The 26,709-nt window shown below is 37.8% G+C and overlaps 1 protein-coding gene and 1 long non-coding RNA gene across 4 annotated transcripts in view; one reads left to right on the top strand and one right to left on the bottom strand.

Moving 5' to 3' along the window:
- The window catches only part of LOC126759515 (proton channel OtopLc), a 138,128-nt gene extending 127,861 nt beyond the window's left edge, over nt 1-10,267 (top strand). For both annotated transcript variants that reach the window (XM_050474340.1, XM_050474341.1), the window contains exon 8: nt 1,254-10,267. In XM_050474340.1, coding sequence (XP_050330297.1) covers nt 1,254-2,408 — 1,155 coding nt within the window. In that variant the 3' untranslated portion in view covers nt 2,409-10,267. The remainder of the gene's footprint in view (nt 1-1,253) is intronic.
- Nucleotides 1-26,709, bottom strand: part of LOC126759581 (uncharacterized) — a 38,175-nt gene that overhangs the window by 10,602 nt on the left and 864 nt on the right. The window contains exon 1 of one of the 2 annotated variants that reach the window (XR_007667020.1): nt 18,203-18,715. The exons of the other annotated variant lie outside the window; for it this stretch is intronic. This is a non-coding gene — a long non-coding RNA (uncharacterized LOC126759581). Of the gene's footprint in view, nt 1-18,202; nt 18,716-26,709 lie in introns of those variants that run through there. 2 annotated transcript variants of the gene reach the window in all.

The raw sequence follows: 26,709 nt of genomic DNA, 5'->3' as shown, positions 1-26,709 counted from the left end.
GTTGTTCCCACCTCATCTTCTTCCTTACAACTTCTGCACATGGCGTCTGATAAGATTCCCAGCCCTACAGCATGGACGCCAATAGAGCAACTGCCTGCTAAAAAATCCACAACTAGGGAGAGGCTAGCCATACTGAGGGCAAAGGGATCACTAGACTTTCGACCGATATTGGACCCAAAGGCTTTTGCGACAGCGCATATACCGATGGTGGCAGCTACCTAGTAGTATAATACGAGAGCATACGGGAGTACAGACCCGCTTCCATTCTAACGATAGCGGATCTAAAGTGGCTTTTCTTGCTAGCTCATCAGCTTTACAATTTCCTGCGATTCCGTTTTCCAGTCTCATTACAAAGGCACTTGCTGCTATTGATAGTGAGGATAGGCACTCATTGATCAACCCTGAACGTACTGTTAATGAGTTCAAGGCTATTATCGCCGCCCTGCTAACTGGCTGGATGATTACTTCTCTGAAGAAGGCCGCAGTCCGGATTAGTAAATATGCTGCTACCTTAATGGCTGCAACCTCGCTTTGGAAAACCCTGGAATATTCAGGAAGTCTGAAGTGGAGTTAATAGTGAGCTCCTGAGAGTAAACTCTCCACCAACCTTCCCCCAAGCTTTGACCCATTAGCTCACTGCCCCTCTCCTCCAACGGCCTTTTCCGACCCACAACTCCCTCGAGTTTGGTTTGGCGACTCTGTGATCCAAGTGATCTGGTATGAAGTTATTGTGTGTAATATCAAAATGTACTTATGTATTAAATTTCATTCGGTTATCTCAAAAACTGACGAAGAAATTTTTATAATCCTTAAACGGTAAACTTCGACCTAAAAATAGCTGGCTCAAAACCTAAGACCCGTACTTATTGGTACGGTGTTCAGCAACGAAACCAGATCGGAGTCCAAAATCACTTAGCAAGAATAGTGAAAACGACTACAACTTTGGGACCTTTTCAATGCGCCCTACGGTACATTCATAGAAACATGGTCGGATATAGGACAGCATTAAGGAAAGTGGAAAATATTTGCCCCTATCAACTCCACCTTTGGGAGCATTGACTGTCATATGGAGAAAAAAAGTTACTTGATTTCAGAAACTAATGTTTCTAAGAGAGCAGCTTAGAACTGTTTCGTTAACTGTATTGAGGATTCATAACAGCTTCAGTCCTTTTTTCAGAACACAATCCAATCTTCATAATATAAATAAATCACTTACTGTATAACTTCATTCACACTAAATCTCTTACTTGCAGCAAATCAAAGTCTATCGCTATAAAATCATCGCACGCTTCGGTCTAATGCATATGATCGGCACCAATTTGGCAGTTTGGCTGAATGTGCTGATACAGGAAACGAAACACGAAATATTGACATTCTACAATCCGGAGAATCGTACGCTGCGCATCTCACATCGTATACCCGGACATTCGCGTGGACATGCAAACATACCGGCAGTAATACCCACCGATCCCACAGCACATTTGCGTATACCGCGGGGACTGAAGGGTCCTTATCAAATTTTCGAGTGTCGACGTACCAACATACTCGGCACACTGGTACAAGATGCCTCACCATTCCTCTTTCCCTGCACCATTGAGTATTCATTGATCTGCGCAGCCATATTGTATGTGATGTGGCGTAGCATTTCGCGACCGCCAACACCAGCGCCACAACGTCCGGACACGATCAGTTCGCCGATGAAGCGTTCACCCCATCACTATTCGGTGGATTGTGCGCGTGCGCACAAGGGTCTCTTCGTTGGCATACTCATACTCGTGCTGACCATCATTTCGCTCATTCTCTTCTTCGTGTTGATCTCGCGACCAGACTTTGTCGCCTTGGCCGTCACCGAGGTGACCATCTGTGAGCTGCTCATCTACGGCACAGCGACAATAGCAACACTCATCGGCATGATACAAATACGACATCTGCAATATGATTGGTATCGCAGCTTCTCGTTGGATGATATTTTGTTGGTCGGTGCGCAGACTGGTTCCTTTTTGTACAATATATTCACAGTGATCGCCGGACATTTTACGTTGCGCAGTGATGATATGTTAGTACCGTTAAATGCACTCGCCTCCATTGTGCAAACGGCTTGCCAGACATTATTCATCTTGGATGCGAGTCGACGACAGGCCATCACACCGGAGCATATACGTAAGAAACCCGGCCGAGAGATTGTGACATTTATGTTGGTCGTGAATTTGGCGATGTGGGCGATCAGCACGTTGGAGAAGTCACGTGCCGAATCACATCCAATACAATTGAATTTCTATGGTCTGTGGGCGTGGACGATAATAACGCATGTGTCCATGCCATTGGCAATATTCTATCGTTTTCATTCGACAGTTTGCTTGTGTGAAATCTGGAAGCGTGCCTATAAACTGAAACCGGCCTATATGTGAGAGTTTGCGCGCGAGCGCATTGCAAGCATTGCGCAACAGCAACAATTCTGTGAAGATCTCAAAACCAATTTGTCGTACTGTTATTGCTCAACAACGCTGGCCGGCGGCGAACTCGAGACCGTCGAAGAGGCGGAGAGTGGCGAGAGCAACGGCTACGAAGAAGATGACGAGGGTGAGGATGGTGGCAATGGTGATGGTGACGTTGGTGGCGCTGGGACCGATACGACTACAGCGGTGCTGGAAGGTGGTGGCACCGGCACCGCCGCCACAGAAGAAGAGGACTTGGACACAACCGACGGTGATGAGTTAGAGGCGACACAACGACCGAAACAAATGAAAGCAAATGGTAGTGAACAGAAGCAGCAGAAACAGCAGACCAGACAACGACATGTCAAACTAGTAGACTGTAAGGATAACGGTAATGGTAATGATAATGGTAAGGGTAACGGTAAGGGTGGTGGTGGTGGTGGTAAACCTTCCGCATTTTGTCCGGTTTTCGTGATAAATGGTGAATGAGTTTACGAGGATTTTGAGTTCATTGATGCGGGCAGCGATCGTGAGCTCACATTTGTTTAAGGTGTACACTTGGTATAGACTTTGAGGCGAGTTAGGCGGTGTAGGCAGGTGTAGAATTGAGGTCTGGAGTATGTTGAGCTCGATAATGGTTAGACATATATTTTATGGAAAGTTTAAGAAGAGTACGATTTTCTTTTGCGAAGCAGCCATATTCGGAGACATAACAGGCTAGATTGGGTAGTAAAGTTTATCAGAACATTTACTTCAAAAGTGATACAGTTACTCCCAAGAAGTTATGAAAAGAGCGGTTCAAAAATTACCTATTGCTAATGAAATGCTTTGAGAGTTCAACAGGTCACAGTATATAGGGGCTCAATAGTTGAAACTGAAGTATTATGTACTTTCTTTAACGGCAACTAAAACCTGTAATATATTCCTTAATTTGAAAAATCTTCCAAATTATGCCGAAGGGACCCCATTAGGTGACGAAAAAGATTGCTTTGTTACCATGCATAGCTGGGTGTTTTCGTAAGAGGCTCCACAATAGGGTCTGTTATCAGTATTTTAGCTAAACGGCACTTTGTTTTCAGATATTCAGAAAACTTTTCCAAACATTATGTGAGAGAAAATTCAAACATTCTTTAGATCATATTCGAGAAAGAGACCAATATAAAATTTCAGCGTCACCTTGGGTGGACAAGATCGAAAAGAATTTCAAAAAGGTGTTCTAAGACAAGGCAAACATTATGTGAGGGAAAATTCAAACATTTTTTTATATTATGTTCGAGGAAGTAGATTTGAACACGAAACCAATATAAAATTTCAACGATATTTTAGCTTAACACGATCGGAAAAGATTTCCAAATAAGTATTCAAAGACAGTTCAAGCAATATGTGGAGGAAAATTCAAACATTCTCATGTTCGAGAAAGTAGATTTGGGAAAGAGATCAACATAAAATTTCAACTTTAACTTAGGTGGACAAGAACGAAAAGGTTTCCAAAAGAAGTGTTCTAAGGCACTAAATCTTCACCGTTTTTTATATCCCGAATAAAGAAGAAAAACTTTCCTCATAAATAAGAGAAATTCGAGTGTATACCCTTAAAAACTAAGAATATATAATATATACTTCATATGAAGGATATAAATGAATTGGCAAGATCCTTGGTCGAGTTTTTATGCACACGTTGTTATTCAATAAATGACGGGTCTTTTCAGCTGTAAGAAATTCTCTCATGTTGGTCTGAAACTGAAATTAAGCCCAGACATTTCAACCAAATATCATCTGCGTTAGGTACCATGTAATGCTATAATTATATCCACAACTCTAACATTATTCTGGGAAATTTTTGAACTCATTGCCGGCATTAAAACAAATTTAGGATTTGTTGAGAGATTTTTGCAATAAAAAGCAAGCAAGGTCGCATTTGGGAAAATAGCGGGTTAATTGATAGAGAAATTTCAACGAATACTGTAACCAAAATAAACCAGATAAACTACTTAGAGGCATAGGTTATTGGTAGTTCTTTATCCACAGCAATATTAAAAGTATTCTCTAGGAAGTTACACATTTATAAAGAGATTGAAACTAGTACTATTTGAAGGCATAAAACAAAAGAAAAAATTAAAAAAAAAATATCACCAATACACTGCGAAATCAAAATGGTCAAAGTAAATGTACGAAATAGTTCGAAACTAAATACTACTAGGGAATATATACCATATAACATACATATTAGACAAAATAGTAAAAGTATAGAAAAACGAGTTGTAAATTTAATTAATTTTTAGTAATCAAGTGAGGAATAAGAAATAATAACGATATTGAAAAAACTATTCACCGATGTACCGACCCACCATAAACCACCATTTCGAACAAAACTTTCATTGGCATACAAGAAAAACTAAAAAAAGCGAACCAATTAATTGAAAACGAATTTCAAGAAACGAAAAAAACTGAATTTCAAAAAAAAATTAAATTTCAAAAAAAAAATAAAATTTCAAAAAAATTAAATTTGGAAAAAAATTTAAAGCCGAAGAGAAGAATAAGCAAAGAACCCACACATGCAACTACACTCAATTGAATAACATGATAACCTTACAAACGTGTACACACAAACAACCATAGCTACATACATACAAGTATTTTTCGATGAAGAAAATTTAATTGATTTTACAAAAAACCACGAAAAAAAAATATAAAGTGATGCAATATTTTCTTTCAACTTTACCTATAACAAAGATCGAATCAACAATATACATACATATACCTAGAAATACACACAAAAATTACGCTAATCCCCAAGGGGTGATAGTTTGTTTACATTAAAGTGAAGTACCGTAAGACGTATGTGAAACAGTTACATATATCATGTTCTAACTGATGATAGTCATAAAAATTGCTATATAACAATGTAATCTACAAACACATATACATACATATATAAGTCAGTATAATTGATAAATCAATGAACAAGAAAATATTGTAAACATATACATACATACATATAAATTGAAAAATAGATTTTGAATGAAAGCAAACATAACCTTAAAAAGTTCTAGTGGATACCATGCAAAATAACGTGTATGTAGTTGTATTCATCGATACTATTTGTATAGACTGATTGTGTGTTCACCGCAAATAACTTTAGTTCAAAAGTAGAAAATTCAATACTGAAACGAGTAATATTATACAGAACAAAAATCGAAGAGCGTAGTTCATCATAGATACCTATTTTACGAAATTAATTCGCTAAAAATCAACGGCATTTGGTTGCGTATATTATGGGAAGTTTTAGTTGTTTTTAGGTGTATTCAAATTTTATAGGAAATCTTGTGAATACCCGAATGGAGTAAGGCTAAGTTTGGTTTTTTTTTCGAACAATAAAGCGTTTAGTTTAAAACACATTTATAACAAAGAATGTGTACCAATCTTCATCTTCTTCTTTACTGGCCTAGACAGCGCTTGCGCGGTTATAGCCGCGTTAATATGTACCAAAATTTTACTATTTGTTCTCCCTGAAATATTACAACTCAAATCAAATAGTTAATTGCTGCTTTTGAGGGTTCTGGTCCCTTCATGGAGGGATGCAGTCGTAAATTTTTCAATATTACAGCTAAAAGGTGATCAATTGTCCTGCTGAGCAGACAATTATGTTCTTATCTACGAATTCCAATTATTGAGATTGGCATCTAAAGCGTTCATCTTTGACTCAAAAGGACTCAATTTGCAAACTGCGTAAGACTCGTTGTTTTTCTTAAAGGGTTTATAGCCACTTGCAAAGCAGAAATAACGCAGTTCTTTTTGAACTTTTCCGACGAGGCATTTCATTTTAAAAATAAATATCTGGCGGCGAGCCAGATTTTTCTGCTTAAAAATAACTCAAATCGAAAACAAAAAATGGTATTATATATGAGTACAGGTAATAATCGAAAGACATGTCAGAATTTTAATTATTAACAAAATGGCGGCTTCCCAAAAAAAAAATGTTTTCTGTGTTTCCGACATATGAGCGGTTTTTTGAGGAAAAAAGGAAGTGTGCAAAATTTCAAATCGATATTTCGAAAACTGAAGGACTTGGTCTGAATATATAAATATACATTGTTTCCAAAAAGCATACAGAAATTGTATTCAATCGTTGAAAGTCGACCTCTTCAACTGATGAAAATATTAAAAAAGCTTGAAAATCGTCAAGCAATAGCTGGTCATCTCTCGCAAAAAATTAAGAGTTTTGTGTTCTGTTTACAATTTCCGGGTACTTTTTTGTCGAAATGTATACTTTTACAATTCTATCTGTACATTACAAATTACCAACTCCAGTTACCAGCAAAAGGTCATAACTACTTTCCTTTGAGTAAAATTCCCAAAAGACTTTTTTCACCGAAACATGCAATTTTTGCTACTAACAGCAGGAGAAAAAATTAAAAAAAAAAACTTAAGGTTTTAAAAGTATGGAAAAAACGTATTTGCCAGATTTTAAAAATGAAATTTTTTTGCCATATTTTCAGTGTTTTACCAAAATCCTCGTATAAATCCCAAAGTTGCCAAAGATATTCTTTGAAAAAAAAAAATATTAAGAAGAAAAAAGTAATAAGCATGAAAGTTTGAAAAAATTTAATTCATAATTGACAGGAAAAAGGAAACTATAGGATAACCATCCTAATGAATATGCGAATTAGAAATTATAAAAACAAAAATGCTATGTAAAATTAGTATTAAAGTTTAATACACATAATTTGCTGTAAGTGAAATGCTAAAGAGTTGCCACTTAATTATGCTAAGCGAGAAATATTATGTACATACATACATATACATGTATAAGATTGTGTTATTTGTTTGCGAAAATTGTTTTGTTGCATTCATTTATTGTTGCAAGGATCGACGAAGCATTGTTTGTTTGATTGTTCATGTAACTGATCATTTGATCATTATTTTAAGGGTTGATTCTAAAGTTTTAATTCTTAAAGGAATATTGCATAAGTGAAAATTATAATTATAAAATGTAGTTGCTATTTTTTAACAGATATAAAGTATCGTAAATCGTTTATGTATGTGTGATAGAGTATAAAAATTTTATTTAAATTGAATGTATTATATATAATAAGAAATTATGTATGTATGTATATATAAGTTTTAAATGCAGTTGAGGCTAAAATTTAAAAATAAATTGTAAAGTTACGTTTTTTTCAGAAATAATGCATTTAAAATTTTTGCTAAAAATAAAATATTTTAATCGAAATCAATCAAAAGCATTTTTCAGCTTTTAAAATATTAATTTCTTGAGTTAACAGAATAAGAATAAAAATAAATAATTGACAAGCAAGGAAGAGCTAAGTTCGGGTAAAACCGAACATTTCATATATTGTAACTTGCAAGGATTAAAGCCAGGGAAGATAATTCACATATTGGCCCTTATATGCGGTATAAACTCACCCGGAAATTTGAAAATTTATAAATTAGATATATGGGGGCACACAGACATATTACTATCAGAAAAAAATTTCAATTATAAATCTGATACATTGATCGGTATTTTCGGTAAAAAGTCAACTATAGGTACTGGGGTGGTCCACATATTGTGTACGTAGTGGCTTGTTTTATTTGACTTGGACCATTTTTGGCCATAAGGTGGCGTACTCTAAAGGCATTATTCGTGCAAAGTTGAATTTTACACTCGAAAGGAGAGAATCCGATAGTATTTAAAATAGTCTTATGTGGGAAGTAGGTGTGGCTGCAGTCCGATTTTACCCATTTTCACACTGTTGGTAGTTACTGCGGAAACGGACGAACGGACAGACATATGAAATAACTTTTTTTAAATTTATTCACAGAGCTAATTAAAATTTTACAAAATTTCATATTCCGGGAAATGAAAAGTTTTTGAAAAATTTAAAATAAATATTTTTTTTTATAATTTATTTATATAGTTAATTTAAAATTTTACAAAACTGTGTATTTTGTTAAAAATAAAATTTTTAAATATGTAAAAAAAATATTTTTTTGTTACAAGAACAAGTTAAGTAAATTTTTACGAAATTTATGTATTTGTTTTTTTTCCAGCAATTAAATCTCTTTCATGACAAAAACCGTAAACTCAGGTCTCCTTTAATTTTTTTTAAATAAAATTAAAACAAAATATTAAAATTATTTTTTGCGCAAAATAGTTATCAAGAATTAAAGAAAACAATTTAATTATAATATTATTGTAAATTTTTTTAAAGATAATAAAAATATTATTACATTAATAAACACTAAATTATTTATAAAAGTAACAACTATCTCATAAAAAAATGTTTTCATCTACTGTGCATAATTTAGTTTCGATGCCAAAGATTTTTTCAAACCATATACAAGATTATTACATTTATATATACATACATGCATTTGTATATTTAGTAAATCTAAGTTAAGTGTTTGCTGTCTGTAATTTAATAAAAAAATAATAACAATTGTGTGTTTTAAAAGTTAAGTATGAAGGAAAAAGCAATTTTAAATTTAGTTATGACAATTGAAATATTAATATGTATTTTATATATTCTTCATATAATATACTAGCATATTATTTGTAGTATATAAGGAAATTAGAAAAAAACAATAAAGATTTTTTATGAATTCTGTAAATTTATAAATAAATGAGTGTAGCTAAAGGCAAAGAAGAGCTGAAAATACATTTGTGTCAACAATGTAATGAAACGAAAAATAAATAAAAATAATGAAAAAAATAAAAAAATAATAAAAAAATAACAATATAAATAAATAAAATAACAAAAGAAAAAATTAAAATAAAACAATATATCTAAAAAAATTTAAAAAAAAGTTAAATAAAATAAAATATTAAAAAAAAATTAAAAGGTATTAAAAACATTATTTACAAAAATATAAAAATAAAATAAAATGATAAAAAAACAATTTCTTTAACAAAATTGTATTCTTGCGATACACAATTTACATTTAACAAAGTTTTAATAAAAACAATTAAAAACTACTAAAATGAAAACACGAAATTTACTCAAAGATATAGAAATGTACGCTCAATATTGCAAACAAACAAAAAAATAATACAAATAAATGGTAAAATAAAATATACAAAAAACAACAAATTTGGAAAAAATAAAAAAAGTAAAGGAAAAAGCCAAAAAATAAAATTTAAAATAAAAAAAAAAAAATAAACAATTTAAAAAAACCAAAAATTAAAAATTATAAAAAAAATTAAAAACAAAACCGAAAACCAAAAACCAAAAAACAAAAATATATACCACAAACAATAATCGTATGTTAGCAATTGAAAATTACATAAAACTACTACATTTGTATATTTTGTAACAACCATACATATTAAGAAATACTTATGTACGTATGTATGTATGTATGTACTTCATTTAAATTAACTGTAACTGCAATACTTTAACTATCTGTAAATTATTTCTGTATTCTACTCGATTGCTATCCTATTGTTTTTCTTTAGGAATACGACTTAAAATATACCTACAATATACATATATACACACACATACATATATACGATAGAAATCCCTAGTATTAAATATTTACACATATATTTAATATTTATTAGCATATTTTTACAACTACTAAAATTTTGTCTTAATTAACAATATTTATAAAAGCAAAAACAAAAGAAGCAAAAATCTCAAAACCCGAATGAATAATGAAGAATGTACGAAGCAAATGTAATGTTATTTTGTTCATTTTACTATAAAAGCGATATCGTTCATGATATCTCGGAAAGTTGAAAACATAAATTGTATGATGTAATAACAATCATGAAGTTGACGATAAAGCATATACACATGCATATTATTAATAAATATGAATAAATATCTAAATTGTCTTATAACTTACTGGGAAGGGGACGAAATAAAACAATACGCTGACCAGACTTCGGGCGCAACTTACTTCAGGCCTCCACTGATCGCCATTCACAGCGAAACAATAAACGCCTTCTTCGACTCACTCTCAGTCAATGGCGTATTTGGAGTCAAACCACTACCCATTGCAAAAGACGAGCTTGAGTTGCCGCGAGAATCGACAGTGACCTTTGCGCAGCTTCATTCTGGATACTTTAGCAGGTTAAACTCTTACTTATACAGAATCAATTCCGATATACCAAAATATTTAAGTGTAGCATGTAAGGAGTCCCCGCATGACTCCAACCACCTCTTTGCACGCTCATCGAACCCTACATATCTGACACTCTTCACATACTTCCTGGCCGGGGTGCGCACCGATAAGCACTGGCCGGGCAGTAATTTTCCGTGACTTCCAAATCGCATAACATCACGGCGATGGACTGGCCGATGCATGGTGCCTGCCTTGCCTGCCTTACTTTTATAGCCAACTGGCAGCCAGCTTCCCGCGAATTTACCGCGTGACTTCCAAATCGCATAACATCACGGCGCGAGAGTCACCTAAGCACTGGCCAGGCATGGTGCCTGCCTTACTTTTACAGCCAACTGGCAGCCAGCTTCCCGCGAATTTACCCCGTGACTTCCAAATCGCATAACATCACGGCGCGAAAGTCACTTAAGCACTGGCCGGGCATGGTGCCTGCCTTACTTTTATAGCCAACTGGCAGCCAGCTTCCCGCGAATTTACCCCGTGACTTCCAAATCGCATAACATCACGGCGCGAGAGTCACTTAAGCACTGGCCAGGCATGGTGCCTGCTTTACTTATATAGCCAACTGGCAGCCAGCTTCCCGCGAATTTACCGCGTGACTGCCAAATCACAAAACATCGCTGCGCGGGAGTCACTTAAGCACTGGCCAGGCATGGTGCCTGCCTTACTTTTATAGCCAACTGGCAGCCAGCTTCCCGCGAATTTACCCCGTGACTTCCAAATCGCATAACATCACGGCGCGAAAGTCACTTAAGCACTGGGCAGTCACGGTGCCTGCTTTACTTATATAGCCAACTGGCAGCCAGCTTCCCGCGAATTTACCCCGTGACTTCCAAATCGCATAACATCACGGCGCAAGAGTCACTTAAGCACTGGCCAGGCACGTTGCCTGGTGCCGTGACTTCCAAATCGCATAACATCACGGCGCGAGAGTCACTTAAGCACTGGCCAGGCACGTTGCCTGCCTTACTTTTATAGCCAACTGGCAGCCAGCTTCCCGCGAATTTACCCCGTGACTTCCAAATCGCATAACATCACGGCGCGAGAGTCACTTAAGCACTGGCCAGGCATGGTGCCTGCCTTACTTTTATAGCCAACTGGCAGCCAGCTTCCCGCGAGTTTACCGTGTGACTTTCAAATCACATAACATCGCTGCGCGGGAGTCACTTAAGCACTGGCCAAGCACGTTGCCTGTCTTACTTTTATAGCCAACTGGCAGCCAGCTTCCCGCGAATTTACCGCGTGACTTCCAAATCGCATAACATCACGGCGCGAGAGTCACTTAAGCGGCCAGGCAGTGCTTTACTTTTATAGCCACTGGCCGTCAACTTCCCGGCACCGCGTGTGCCTCGGCGCGAGAGTCCTTGGCCAGGCACGTTGCCTTTTATAGCCAACTGGCAGCCAGCTTCCCGCGAATTTACCGCGTGACTTCCAAATCGCATAACATCACGGCGCGAGAGTCACTTAAGCACTGGCCAGGCATGGTGCCTGCCTTACTTTTATAGCCAACTGGCAGCCAGCTTCCCGCGAATTTACCCCGTGACTTCCAAATCGCATAACATCACGGCGCGAGAGTCACCTAAGCACTGGCCGGGCATGGTGCCTGCTTTACTTTTATAGCCAACTGGCCGTCAACTTCCCGCGAATTTACCGCGTGACTTCCAAATCGCATAACATCACGGCGCGAGAGGCGCGAGAGTCACTTATCTAGCACTGGCAGCCAGGCGAATTTATCCCGTGACTTCCAAAGGCATCACGGCGCGGTGCCTGCCTTACTGCTTTATAGCCAACTGGCAGCCAGCTTCCCGCGAATTTACCCCGTGACTTCCAAATCGCATAACATCACGGCGCGAGAGTCACTTAAGCACTGGCCAGGCATGGTGCCTGCCTTACTTTTATAGCCAACTGGCAGCCAGCTTCCCGCGAATTTACCCCGTGACTTCCAAATCGCATAACATCACGGCGCGAGAGTCACTTAAGCACTGGCCAGGCATGGTGCCTGCCTTACTTTTATAGCCAACTGGCAGCCAGCTTCCCGCGAATTTACCCCGTGACTTCCAAATCGCATAACATCACGGCGCGAGAGTCACTTAAGCACTGGCCAGGCACGGTGCCTGCTTTACTTATCTAGCTAACTGGCAGCCAGCTTCCCGCGAATTTACCGCGTGACTTCCAAATCGCATAACATCACGGCGCGAGAGTCACTTAAGCACTGGCCAGGCACGGTGCCTGCCTTACTTTTATAGCCAACTGGCAGCCAGCTTCCCGCGAATTTACCGCGTGACTTCCAAATCGCATAACATCACGGCGCGGGAGTCACTTAAGCACTGGCCAGGCATGGTGCCTGCCTTACTTTTACAGCCAACTGGCAGCCAGCTTCCCGCGAATTTACCCCGTGACTTCCAAATCGCATAACATCACGGCGCGAGAGTCACTTAAGCACTGGCCAGGCATGGTGCCTGCCTTACTTTTATAGCCAACTGGCAGCCAGCTTCCCGCGAATTTACCCCGTGACTTCCAAATCGCATAACATCACGGCGCGAGAGTCACTTAAGCACTGGCCAGGCACGGTGCCTGCCTTACTTTTATAGCCAACTGGCAGCCAGCTTCCCGCGAATTTACCCCGTGACTTCCAAATCGCATAACATCACGGCGCGAGAGTCACTTAAGCACTGGCCAGGCATGGTGCCTGCCTTACTTATATAGCCAACTGGCAGCCAGCTTCCCGCGAATTTACCGCGTGACTTCCAAATCGCATAACATCACGGCGCGGGAGTCACTTAAGCACTGGCCAGGCATGGTGCCTGCCTTACTTTTATAGCCAACTGGCAGCCAGCTTCCCGCGAATTTACCCCGTGACTTCCAAATCGCATAACATCACGGCGCGAGAGTCACTTAAGCACTGGCCAGGCACGTTGCCTGCCTTACTTTTATAGCCAACTGGCAGCCAGCTTCCCGCGAATTTACCGCGTGACTTCCAAATCGCATAACATCACGGCGCGAGAGTCACTTAAGCACTGGCCATGGTGGCACTTATATAGCCCCGCCAGCTTCCCGCGAATTTACTTATATTCCCGCGAATTTACCCCGTGACTTCCAAATCGCATAACGTCACGGCGCAAGAGTCACTTAAGCACGGGCCAGGCACGTTGCCTGGTGCCGTGACTTCCAAATCGCATAACATCACGGCGCGAGAGTCACTTAAGCACTGGCCAGGCATGGTGCCTGCCTTACTTTTATAGCCAACTGGCAGCCAGCTTCCCGCGAATTTACCCCGTGACTTCCAAATCGCATAACATCACGGCGCGAGAGTCACTTAAGCACTGGCCAGGCATGGTGCCTGCCTTACTTTTATAGCCAACTGGCAGCCAGCTTCCCGCGAATTTACCCCGTGACTTCCAAATCGCATAACATCACGGCGCGAGAGTCACTTAAGCACTGGCCAGGCACGTTGCCTGCCTTACTTTTATAGCCAACTGGCAGCCAGCTTCCCGCGAATTTACCGCGTGACTTCCAAATCGCATAACATCACGGCGCGAGAGTCACTTAAGCACTGGCCAGGCATGGTGCCTGCCTTACTTTTATAGCCAACTGGCAGCCAGCTTCCCGCGAATTTACCCCGTGACTTCCAAATCGCATAACATCACGGCGCGAGAGTCACTTAAGCACTGGCCAGGCATGGTGCCTGCCTTACTTTTATAGCCAACTGGCAGCCAGCTTCCCGCGAATTTACCCCGTGACTTCCAAATCGCATAACATCACGGCGCGAGAGTCACTTAAGCACTGGCCAGGCACGTTGCCTGCCTTACTTTTATAGCCAACTAGCAGCCAGCTTCCCGCGAATTTACCGCGTGACTTCCAAATCACATAACATCGCTGCGCGAGAGTCACTTAAGCACTGGCCAGGCATGGTGCCTGGTGCCGTGACTTCCAAATCGCATAACATCACGGCGCGAGAGTCACCTAAGCACTGGCCAGGCACGGTGCCTGTTTTTCTTTTATAGAGCCAGCTGGTGGCCAGTTTCCCTCCTCACCTCATATCTTTCAAATCACATCACATCGATATACGAGAGAGAGCATGGCTAAATAGTCTCCACTAGTCACATGTGTTACAAACTTTCGTGACAAATTTACTCTGTTCACGGTGTAAAGTTGAATTGAATACTTTCTAGCCTAAAAATTTGCTTTTAATGGTAATATTTAGTAAACTATTGGTCATACAAGTATTATATGGGCGTACCAACAAGAACGACGCGTTGTTAAAATAATAAGCTTGCATTGTAGATAATTTTATATCATTTATAATTTGAACAGAATGTTGGCTAAATGGCTGGTTACGCCAATTTTCGATGACCCGCTGACGTATTGCGGTTATAGTGCGCTGAATGTTGCTGGTTGATTGGCGGCTACTTAGAAAAAATAATTTAGAGGCGTTAAATCGCTTGATCTGAATGAGTTGCCAAACTTTACACACAACGTGACCATGTTTATATGTGAAACATGGGGCGGCAACACCGTCTTGCTGGAAATAGATATCGTCCGCCTCGATTTCATCAAATTTCGGGGAAAAAAGTCAGAAAACATCGTGTTATAACTATTAATGATAAAGGCATTTCTAGCCTCAATTCGAAAAAATAGACCCGTTGATTCCGCCATACCACAATCCGCACCTAACGGTAAATTTTGGGTGAAGATTTGAATCACCTCAGTAGCGACAATTTTGTTTGTTGAAAAAGACATAAAGCCAGAATTGGGACTAATCTGAGAAGATATTGCTTCGCACGAAGAGCTCTTACAGTAGCCACAGGAGAACGTGAACGTGCGAAATAATTTTAAACAATTTCCTATCGCTGTACCGCAGTGAAACTCGACATGATGCAATGTCAAACCTTACTGAACAGACTGACAAAATTTTACACAAATCCGTTTACAAACATGGCTGCTACGTCCCGGCAAAGCACGTCATTCAAAGCTTACCATTCAAAATTTTCAAGTGCTGTGCATATTTGACAACACCTTAGAGCGGTACTTTTTGCGGTATTTTTTTATTTAGAAATAAGTTAATGATATGTTATTTAAGAAAGTAAAGTGGTAAGCTTTGGAAAAGGTTGAGTTTATTGCTTTTATTTATCAAATAGTGCCGTTTTTCGACAATCAATGTGTAATCTATGAGTGCATTTCTTAAACAAAAATAAAAACTGTCATAAAAGCCGTCGAATATACATAAGAATCCCACCACAAAGAAATGGTTAAACTTCATACTTTTACTGAAAGTCCAAAGTCCAAGAAGTTCGAAAGATTTCAAATTAATATTATGTTTTAAGTTTTAAAGGTCACACCTAGTGCGGCCTTTAAAAAAAGACTTTTTTTAAAGAGATCTACTGCGCGGAATGTTTCACAATTTTGAGGATATATTATAAATGAATATTCAGAAAAATTAACAAAAAAATTTTAATTGAGTTATTCGCTGTTTAGCAAGTTATTAAAAAGGCTTCCACTGCTGTAGTGATTGCTGCCTTGATCGTGATTCAAAAGGAAAAAGTGTAAAACATTATTAGTATTAGCATTGTCTATACAATGACTTAAGATTACACTGTGTGACACAATTTTTATAACATGAATAAGATTACGTGTTTTGTATTCCTTATTCCATTGTAGAAAACATTGTCTGCTGATATGGTCGTCTAACACATCACATATTCTTGGTAGTGAATACTACAAGTATTTACGGGTACCTTCGTTAAAAAACAAAAAATGAAACGTCTTTAATTGTGGATTAGTTTTAGTACTGAACTCTGTACGACTATAAATTAGAAGTTTTAATGTTCTCAACATCATTCTAACAGTTTATTTGAGAATCATATTTATATATAATTCTTTTCGACGGAGATGGACAAGTTTTGTTATCTATGTGGAAAATATATTATTCGGTCTCTAGAAAGAGTTCCTGCTGAGAAGGTTAAACGAACGTTTTTATGATATTTGGATCATTCCGTGTTGCAAGATTTTCGCATTAAATTACTGGTGTAATAGGAAGCCTTTTTCTATGTATTTTGCTGTGCCAATGATTTGGCGGGAACCAGTAAATCATCACGATGATTGCGATTTTTGTTTGAGTAGTACCAAAGGAATTTGAAAAAAAAAATTAAGAATAAAACAGAGTACTCAAATGTAGCATCAATAACAAAACCAATTCCTCACACTGAAGAATATCCAGTAGCACATTATTCCTGGTTTGAAATGAAAGTGGATTCTATTGTTCACAAGAAGAAAAGTAGATATTTCATAATTTTCCTTCGGAATATCTGGTTAGTTGGAATCGTAGAGAATGTTGGAAAAGGCTTGCGATGATTCAGTTTTATCAAAAACACAAGCCTACAAGAGATAAAAAGGCTGCAAAGACGGCCGAGAGATCGTTGGAAACATATAGAAATTTAACAAAACGGCAGATTTTTTATGTCGAATTTTTCTCAATATTTAACTGATTTTTCGCCCATCGAAACTACATTTTTCACAAGCGAGGAACTGGATGGTTCTTGTACAGAGAAACATTGTATTATAATAAGCAGAAAAAAATCAAAGTTATCGGATGATTCGTATTTGAGTTACAACTGCAGCCAATTTGAAAAATGTAGCTTTGAGAAAAACGCGTTTAAAGATAAACTAATAGAGGTTATTGAACTGAATGAATACACTTTTGAAGGCTGTAATTCTAAACATATACATTAAAAATTTTAATCTTATTTAAAAGGTATACTCTAAACTATCCAAATAAAGTACTTTTCGTAATCTTACAATAGCTGTATCTTTCAAGGTAAACTTTCGTACTGAAATTGATTACTCGAAATCTGCTTACAATTATACCTAAATGGGGCCAAAATGCGGCATGGCCTATTCAAAATATCGTATACCCCACAAAAGTACTTTCAAAGTAGCTTCAAAATAAATTGAAGCGAAAATATGCAATGTTCACTCAATAATAAAATATATATAGTAAGTAAATCATAGTAGCTCACCCACTAAGGATTTCAAGTGCTTACGAACCGCATCAAGTGCCGCATAAATGGCCCACAGACCCGATAAAGTAAAAGTGGCGAATGTTGTTAATTTTAATTTGCGCCAACTTCGGTAAGTGTTAACAAGTTTCCCGCATTCGGCAATTTGCGTTAAAATAAATGTACATGTATATGTTAGTACACACACATACAGTTATATAATTACAGTATATACATTTGTATGTAGAATAATACAAAGTATACATAATTTTCAGTTGATTGAATTTTATGGCGATTATTATGGCCAACAAGAGTGCCTCCTGACAGCAGTACAATTCATTTGCGGTCAACTATGACTTCCGGCAAATGCACTTACTCAGTTATGTATGTGCGCGCTTTTAGTTGTGTGGTCAAGTGAGCAGCTGTAAGCTGTAAGCCTCTGGTGGCTGGGGGCAAGCGTGGAGACGGAAGTGAGCGCAGTTAGCCGCAGCACGTTTGTGCAAATATACTTTAGAAAGACTATTCTGAGTATTGTAAGCCAATCACAAATACAGTAACAACTATAGCTTCTTGGTATGTACGTGTGTGTTTCTGTTAGCCATTACTGGTGGCATTCCGCGGCGAAAAATAAAAGTGAATACTACTTACATTTGTACAGTTGGACACTTCATAAAAATGGGCGGTGAGATTGTAGAGTTAGGTACATATATCAACAAATAACAGTGTCGGTAGCATAGCTTTATGGCCAAATCTGCTTTGAAGTCCGCGCTAGTGGTGCGCTAGACGCTGCCGTAGCATCTGAAATGAGCGTATGTGCTTTGCGGTGCTGTCTTAAATAGCGTCGCAACGGTTTGGGATGGGCGCAAGCTTCTCAGTGAGTTGGAGTTGCTTCGTAAATGCTTTCACCGCTCGTTGTGTGCGTGTGTATGAGCGTATACTGATGCGTTTGAGAGCTGAAAAAGCTGGGTGGGGTTCCCGCGCGCTGTTGTTACATACAAAATTTACCGCAACGATACAAGATACACATTCGAATGATAAGAGTGGCGCATATACGCTCACAAACACACACATGAGCATGGTCGCTTAAAGTTTTGGAGCAAAATGAAAGCATAAATACACACAATTGGGAAAACACGAACACAGGACCAACCCAAAAACTAACTAAACTGTTGGAAAACAAGAACCGTATAACGTGTAATTGCAAAATATAAACAACAACAACAGCAGAGTCTACAAAAAGTAACTGAAATCTCGAAATATCAGGTACTATGTGTATTACTGTTTGTGGATGCTGTGAGCGCGAAGTCATTCAATTTTTAGTCGAATAAAATATTCGTGTAAGTATCTGTTAGATAGCTCACTGGAGATGTCTCTCTCTCACATGCACGCTCTCATTCGCATACTCAGCACTACCACTTCGTATACACTCATGAACGACAGCCACTTCGTGTGCTCCATGTTCGTGCTTTTCGTGTGCTGTGCATTCGTGTTCTTCCGTGCTACCATTCTCACTCTTCGTGTGCCTGTGTATTGGCATATTTTAAGCGCCAAATTCGGTATGCATATTTTCAGGTGCCTAAGTGTTGTCAAAAGCTTTCTGCTTTGGATTCCATGTAGCTTTTCAACTACTCTGAGCGAACTTTGTTATCGTGTGAGTGAGTTAGCTATATTATCAAAAATTCCCCTCTTCAAGAGGTTGGAGCTTTTCTAGCGCATGCGCTTGAGTTAAGCTCTAATTTCTCCTATTTCCTGCTGACCTCAAAGCTTTTTGTAGGATTGTGTTTTCATATGCTTTCCAGCGCTTTTGCTTTAACGCAGCTTCACTCCATTTTATGTTGGGGCTCTATAGTTTTTGTACACGAGCATTAAATGGGGTTTTCTTTTTCCAGCTTTATTTAACATTTGCAACATCATTTTTTGCAACATACATGTATATTTGACAATTATTAAAATCCATATTGATTTTTAGGTGGAGCACTCAGTGTGTCAAACATAGGTACAAAATATTTCGGAAATATAATCTAGCTTGTAAATTGGACTAAAATGCATTTTCCATAGTTATTATAAATTATTCGGTTTATCCTGATCTTGGTGACACTTAACAAGGATTTTTGGAGATTACACGTAGCGCAAGTTTTAACAAATACCAGAACGGTTATGGACTTCAGAGCTCCATAAGAAGGTGCTATTGGAACTAACTGCAAAAGTGACAGGTTGCACTTCGCTAGTAACTTCAAAGCAGTATTTTTTTTATGATTATATATCTGACCTCTAAGCCAACTACACTTTTGATATTAAAAACAATGAAAACAAAGTCCAAACCACTGCCTGACATACATATGTAGCATACAAGCACCCGACTACACATTTAAAAACTCCTTGCAACCACAAATACATACCTACACATTTTTATATTTCAAAGTTTCAGTAAAATTTATCACTTTCCAAAAGTGAAGACACACAGCAGTAGGTGGCTATACACTCACAATATGTATGTATGTATATATGCCAGCATGTTCGCAAGTCAAATCGCGAAAGCATATCAAAAGGTGAATGTCCTCTCGTGTTGGCTGCAGGCGAATTCGTTAAGCTTCAGCGCAAAGCGCATGCCTGGCGTGCATGAGGCAAAATACTCTGTGCATATAAACATGCAAAAGTCTAAGTATACACCACCTAGTATAGTAATAGTAAATATTCAACTGTGCATACACACACGCATATGTAAGAATGAATGTTGTGCATTTCATTGCACACTTCCAGGCGCTGGAGCTAGTTTTTCACAATGAGCGTAATGAAAGGAGCATTTAAGCAAATTAATCGAAAAAGGTTGGAAACATATGAGTGCAGTTATTTAATGTGCATAGTTTCACTTAAGTTTCGCTGACCGCTGACAGTGAAAATATATGTGAAAAATTTATAAAATAAGAGGAGAAATAGGATATATGAAAATTAGAAAAGTAGTTAGAATATTTGGATTTTTAGAGTAAGCGCATTTTTTTAGTGAGTAAATAAAGGCATATGTAGAAAATAGTAACATTTAGCTAAGCATTTCATTCCTATTTAAAATAAAAGTCAACTCGAAAAAAAACTATATACCATATAGTAACTATCTGGCAGCAGATATGGAACTAGCTAATATTTTGTAAATACTTCCGTATTTTCTTCATTACAAACTAATTGCTTTATTAAAAATTTACGTCGAGGAAAGAAATCTTCGAACGCACTTTTAGAATCTTTACAATATTTTTCAAAAATTGTATCAGTAAATCTACTGCACCGAAATGCAGTCTTTTTCAGGGTAGTGAGAATTCACTCCGACAGCAGAGCTGCAATACCAGTGTCGAGCTCTCTAACTCTGATCTGTTAGTCTAGAAAGTCTGTGAGTCAATAGCAACAATGTACTTCAGTATCAGATCGTTTGGGCCGTTGGACGTAGCTTAATCACTGGAACCTGCAACTGCTGAGGACCAGCTCATATGCTACTGTAAGATTAAATCTACAGGGTTAATCTCGCCGCAATTGCAGGAGCTCTTACTGAACATTGAAAAATATGCTCAAGAACTTATCGGACACATAGTGTTATTTGACAAATTTTTATGAAATTAAAAAATTGTGTCATTGACCATTTCTGCTTTAAGCGAGAATTCTAACATCGAGACAACGACATGACTAGGGAAAGTACTATGATTAATAATGATGTTTGCAATAAGCTCAAATTCGAAGGTGGGCAAAAAATAGTAAGACATTCTAATTTACATTTCGCGCGAAAGCACGACCCGGAAACAGACGACCAATCGGCCGAATATCGTGGTAAAGGTGAGCTCAAGACAAAGCCGGAAAAACCAGAGTAAAAAAAAGTCAAAAATTAAGGAAGCATAACACTCAAATAGTATTCCTTGTTGAAAGTTATAGAATATATGTAGAAGAAAACTGTCAAAGTTTGCGCGAAGCTATTCGTAAAAAAGAGGTAGGAATTATGGGCCTAAAACTCTTGTTTTTTGCACTACGATAATGAACCATCGCGTAATGCATTGATTCTTCGTTTTTCACCAAATTTTCAGTCAATATCATGATTCAACCACCGTATTAGCCCGATTTAGCTCCGTGCGACTTCTGGCTATTGGCAAACTCAAACGGCTGCTCCGGGAAAACTGTTTTGATTCAACTGAAGACATTATAGAGAATTCGCTAAGCGCATTGAAAGAAATTTACTTACAGGGTCACTCGAAGTGTAACCAACTTCAGACCGTTCGCGCAGCTGTCGCACTGGAATCAGCTGTTTATAAATTTGCTGAATGACAGTTTGGAGTATCAGCGATGGAATTCAAACGTAATAGTGTGATTGCTTTATATTTAGCTGGAAAATCACAGCAAGCAATTGTTCGTGAGCTCAAAAACCTTAATGTGAATAAAGTTTTTGTTTATCGCACCATCACTCGTTACAATGATACTGGTAGCATCGCAAAACACCATGGAGGTGGTCATCAAAAGACTGCAACGTCAAGATGGTTCGGAAAGTGAAGAAGCGACTTGAGCGAAATCCACGACGAAGTGCCAATCAAATGGCTAAAGAACTGAAAATATCCGACCGCAGCATCCGACGTATATTGAAAGATGAGCTCAAGTTCAAACCTTACAAGTTCCAAAAGGCCCATGATCTCACACCGAAGCAGCAACAAGTAAGACTTGAGAGAGCGAAGCAGTTGCTTCGCTTGGCCGAAAGCGGTCAAATTCCGAACATTGTGTTTTCTGACGAAAACATTTTTCCAATTGAGCAATTCGTAAACTCTCAAAACGATAGGTTTTACTTGACCGACCGTTCATACGAGAATCTAAGTCATCGGTTGGCCACCAAGAGGCAGCACCCGTCACAAATAATGGTTTGGGCCGCTGTCACCGCAGATGGGCGCTCTCCAATTGTTTTCATCGAGCCTGGCGTCAAAGTAAATGGGACATATTATCGAGAAAGTGTTCTGGAGGCTGCTTTGAAGCTGTGGGCAAACAAATATTTTGGTCGCAAACCATGGACGTTTCAACAAGGCTCAGCACCGTCTCACAAAGCGCGAGTGAACCAAGAATGGTTGAAAAACAACGTTCCGAACTTCATTACGACCACACAGTGGCTCTCGAATTCACCAGATGCGAATCCAATGGATTATTCTCTCTGCGCCATTTTGGAGAGCAAGGTCCGAACTTTCTCAGTCTCGAGATGCTGAGGAAAGCCATTGTCCGTGAGTGGACCAAAATACCGGCAAGTCACATTCGGGCAGCTTGCGATCTGTTTTTTGACCGTCTCAAGGCCATAGTTAAGCAAAAGGTGGTCATATCGAGCAACAGTGAATTGGTCCTGAATTTATGATTATTTTCACACATTTTGTACTTTAAAATAAATAAAAATAATTTTCCAAATCGAATTATGGCTTTTTTAATTGGTTCGAGTGCCGGACCCTGTAAACAACTGCTTTGATCATTTAAAAAACGACATACATAGATTTTGAAGAATAAATTAAGAGTATTAAAATTATGAACAAAGTCTTACTACTTTTGGTTCATAGCAATATATTTCGATTTTAGAGACTAATTTCGAAAAACAGGGAAATTACAATTTCCTTAAAGTTTAAAAAAAATCCAATTTTGATATTTTGACTGAAAATCTTCTGTTAAAATTTTTTCTTATATCAACAAATTTGCAACCGGCCCAGAATAAATGCAAATGTTAACAATACTTGAAACTAAAAACCCTTAACTTAATAATTTCCAATAATTTAATTTTTTTTTTCGTTTTAAAAATTGTAATAAACTTTCCTTTCGGAAATAAGTCATTCAACTTTCTAATTCATGAGTATTTACATATATTATTGCTGGATGTTTGAACTACTTTTCGAGCAAGTAGTCAGCAAATTCTATCATGTTTTACAAAATTCCATTGTTCAAGTAAATACAAATAGCGATTCTTTGTTGCAACTAAAGTATTGACTTTTAGACATGAATACGCTTGTCAAACCGGGCAGCAAGAGGATTTGTACAAGCTGTTTTTTATGCTCGCAGATTCGTTTCGATGCTTTTGTCTATATTCATAAGCATATATTACTAAGGCCCTGCTTATGTACGCCACTTATGTACGCGCTCTTTGTTTGGTCTGTTTAGGTTAGTAATGCTTCGCTTCGGATTATGAAGTTTTGCGTAATGCATTGTTTAGCAAATTTGTAGAAGTCGTTATTACAAAGGCAAATGCATGCAGCGGTACATTTAAGTATATCTGACACTAAGTACTAACTAAGCCTGCTTTAAATAATTTACAAACCGGCGGTATATAAAAAATATCAGAAAGTGGAGCTGAACAAGAATACAACGAAAATGATATATGTACATACATATATGTGGCATTTTTTTGGTTGACATTATGAAAGTAACACTTCGCAATGTTTCTCAATTTTCAGCGACTAATGAATCGGAGTATGATCAAAAAAACAAACCGGCAGCCAGAGTGGGAATTGACCAATACGCAATTGAAATTTTGATAGCCTTTGCTTACTTGGATTTGAACTCGGTAGCGATAACTCAACAAGCCTGAGTAGCGAAGAAAGAATAGAAGCTGCTAATAGCTCATACGCGAACTTAATTAAGCTGTTCAAAAAAAACTACTTAATAAGCAGTGTAAAATGGCCCTATATAAAACCATCATTCGGTCAATATTGTGCTACCCATCTACTCCAAAAGCAAGTCCCAAATCTGCAAAAGACAGATCCGAAGAAAAGTCTTTGGAGCCATAAAAGATAATGACGAGTAACGTATAAGGTGGAACCATGAACTAAAACGACTTATAAACTTATAAAAGGTGAAAATCAAAGCGCAACGACAAAGATGACTCGGCCATGAAACAAGAATGGACAACAAGAGAAAGTAGAAGAAAATTGTAGAGGCCACAGCATTCACAACTACAGCAAGGGAAAGACCGTGACAAAAATAGATTGACGAACTCAAGAATGACATGACATACAAAATTGGGAAGAAGCCGCAAATGACCGAGACGTTTGGAGGGCCGCATCTGCAACAGGCCAAAAATTCACTCAGAAGGAGTTATATCGCCAAAAGATGATGATGAATGATTCGAAGGCATAAAAGCTACGGCCTGGGTTATACTGAAAATAGCTTTTTAGGTCTTTTGAAACCGAGAGGTGGAAATAATGCCAATAAACGAAACCTGCCCGGCTTTATTCAATATAATTTGAAAACTAATACGAAACTCTAATGTAAATAGTTATTGTAATTGATCCAGGTACTCTTGTCAATAGCGTTTTTTGACAGATCACGCGTGAGTCGTGTCAAGCTCTCACTTGATTGTTGTTCAGTATTGTTTGACATTTCATCATGGAAAAGCTCACGCCCGAACAACATTTCAAATCGTTCGCCTTTATTACGTAAAATTAACTTACGGTTAACATAATCGGTCTACGCAGCGTATTATTTGCAACACAATCACCCATGTTGAGACCCAGAATTAATTATTGGATAATATTTGACCGAATAGACCACGTTCAACATGCAGTGAGGAAAATTTATCATTCGTAGCTCAAAAGGAGAAAAAGACAGCTTGTGCAAGAACCAAATGCTCGATATTCCGAAGCGACATCGTTTCGTTCTATCGGCTATTGAAAAGTTCCAAGAAGATCCGAAGTTTTCGAGCCAAACTTGGTTCAGCGATGAGACCATTTCTGGCTAAATGGGTATGTAAACAAGCGAAATTGCCGTATTTGGGATGAGGAGCAACCTGAAGAGATTCAAGAGCTGCCATTTCATCCAGAAAAAATGAGCGTTTGGTGTGATTTGTGGTCCGGTGGAATCATCGGTACATATTTCTTGAAAACCCGTCAATGGCGACGGTTGTCGTGCCATGATAACCGACTATAGGATGAAAATTGAACCTCGTGATATCGACATTTGGTTATAACAATACGGCGCAGCTTCCCACACATCGCATCAATCAATGGATTTATTGGTGAGCAGATCGAAAATTGGACTCAACGAATGGACCATCTGAGATGTAGCCAACATTTAAAAGAGTTGATCATAAAAAATAAATGCCAAATAATGTTGTTTCGAATGATAATAAAGATTCCCCATTAAATTTCTGTGCTTTTTCTATAAAAAAGTAGGGAAACTCGAAATCAAGCCCCCAACCGTAAATACTTTTCGGTGTTGTCTGATTGACAATTAAATAAACCATTTAAAATCATGTCGTTTTTTTACTTCTATATATATTTCTATTTTGGCTTAGTTAACGCATCCTATCGGATTGTTTTATTTGAGCATAAAAATTGGTTGGACCCAAATCAGGGGATTCCCCTACAATTGAGTTCAATTAGAATTGAAAGCACTTTTCCTTATATCATATTTTTTCTAGAACCTAGGAAAAACTACTTGTACTTCAAATTCAATTTTATCACTATGATTTGAAATTGTGTTCTCCTAAGTGGCAGTCGCGGTCCCTGTCTACTCGCCTAAGGCTAAATTTTAGATCGACATCTCAAAAACTGAGGCACATATCTAAACCAGCTCGTCACGCTGATCATTTATATCTATAGTTTATAACAATTCCGGCGTTTTCTTCTACTTGTGGGTAATGTAATAAGCCCCTATTCAGGGTATAAAAAAACGGTATTTATTACGGGAAAAATATGAAAGAAATGAACAATAGAAGCGGAAGAGTATATAAAACTGTTGACAACATCTGCAGGATAATGTTATATATCTGAGTTGATTAGATATTAAGATGAGCACCAAACACATATACGTGTAGGTAGCTATGCATAAAACGTTCTCTAAGAGCAAAAAAGCGTATTCACCACGATTCTGTATTTAGTTGCATACTTTGTGGCGGTATTCGCCGTAAATAACTTATGTATATATATACATATACGAATATATCCGCAAGAGACATTATTATATTTATATATATATAAGATATATCGTAAATTCGTATCCAATGTTATTGCACATACCTGCCACACACCCATATACATATATATCAATACCTCAAACTGGTTTTATCGTATTTCGCTTAGTACGACGCATTGGATACTTTGTTATGGTTTGCCGGCTTCTGAAACACACTTTTGTTGTTGTATGCTAGTATATATGTATGTATGTAAAAA

Source organism: Bactrocera neohumeralis, chromosome 5, assembly GCF_024586455.1.
Source record: "Bactrocera neohumeralis isolate Rockhampton chromosome 5, APGP_CSIRO_Bneo_wtdbg2-racon-allhic-juicebox.fasta_v2, whole genome shotgun sequence".
In the NCBI taxonomy this organism is placed as follows: Eukaryota; Metazoa; Arthropoda; class Insecta; order Diptera; family Tephritidae; genus Bactrocera; species Bactrocera neohumeralis.
The sequence above is the reverse complement of the archived record's forward strand: the minus strand, read 5'-3'. Positions and strand labels throughout refer to the sequence as shown.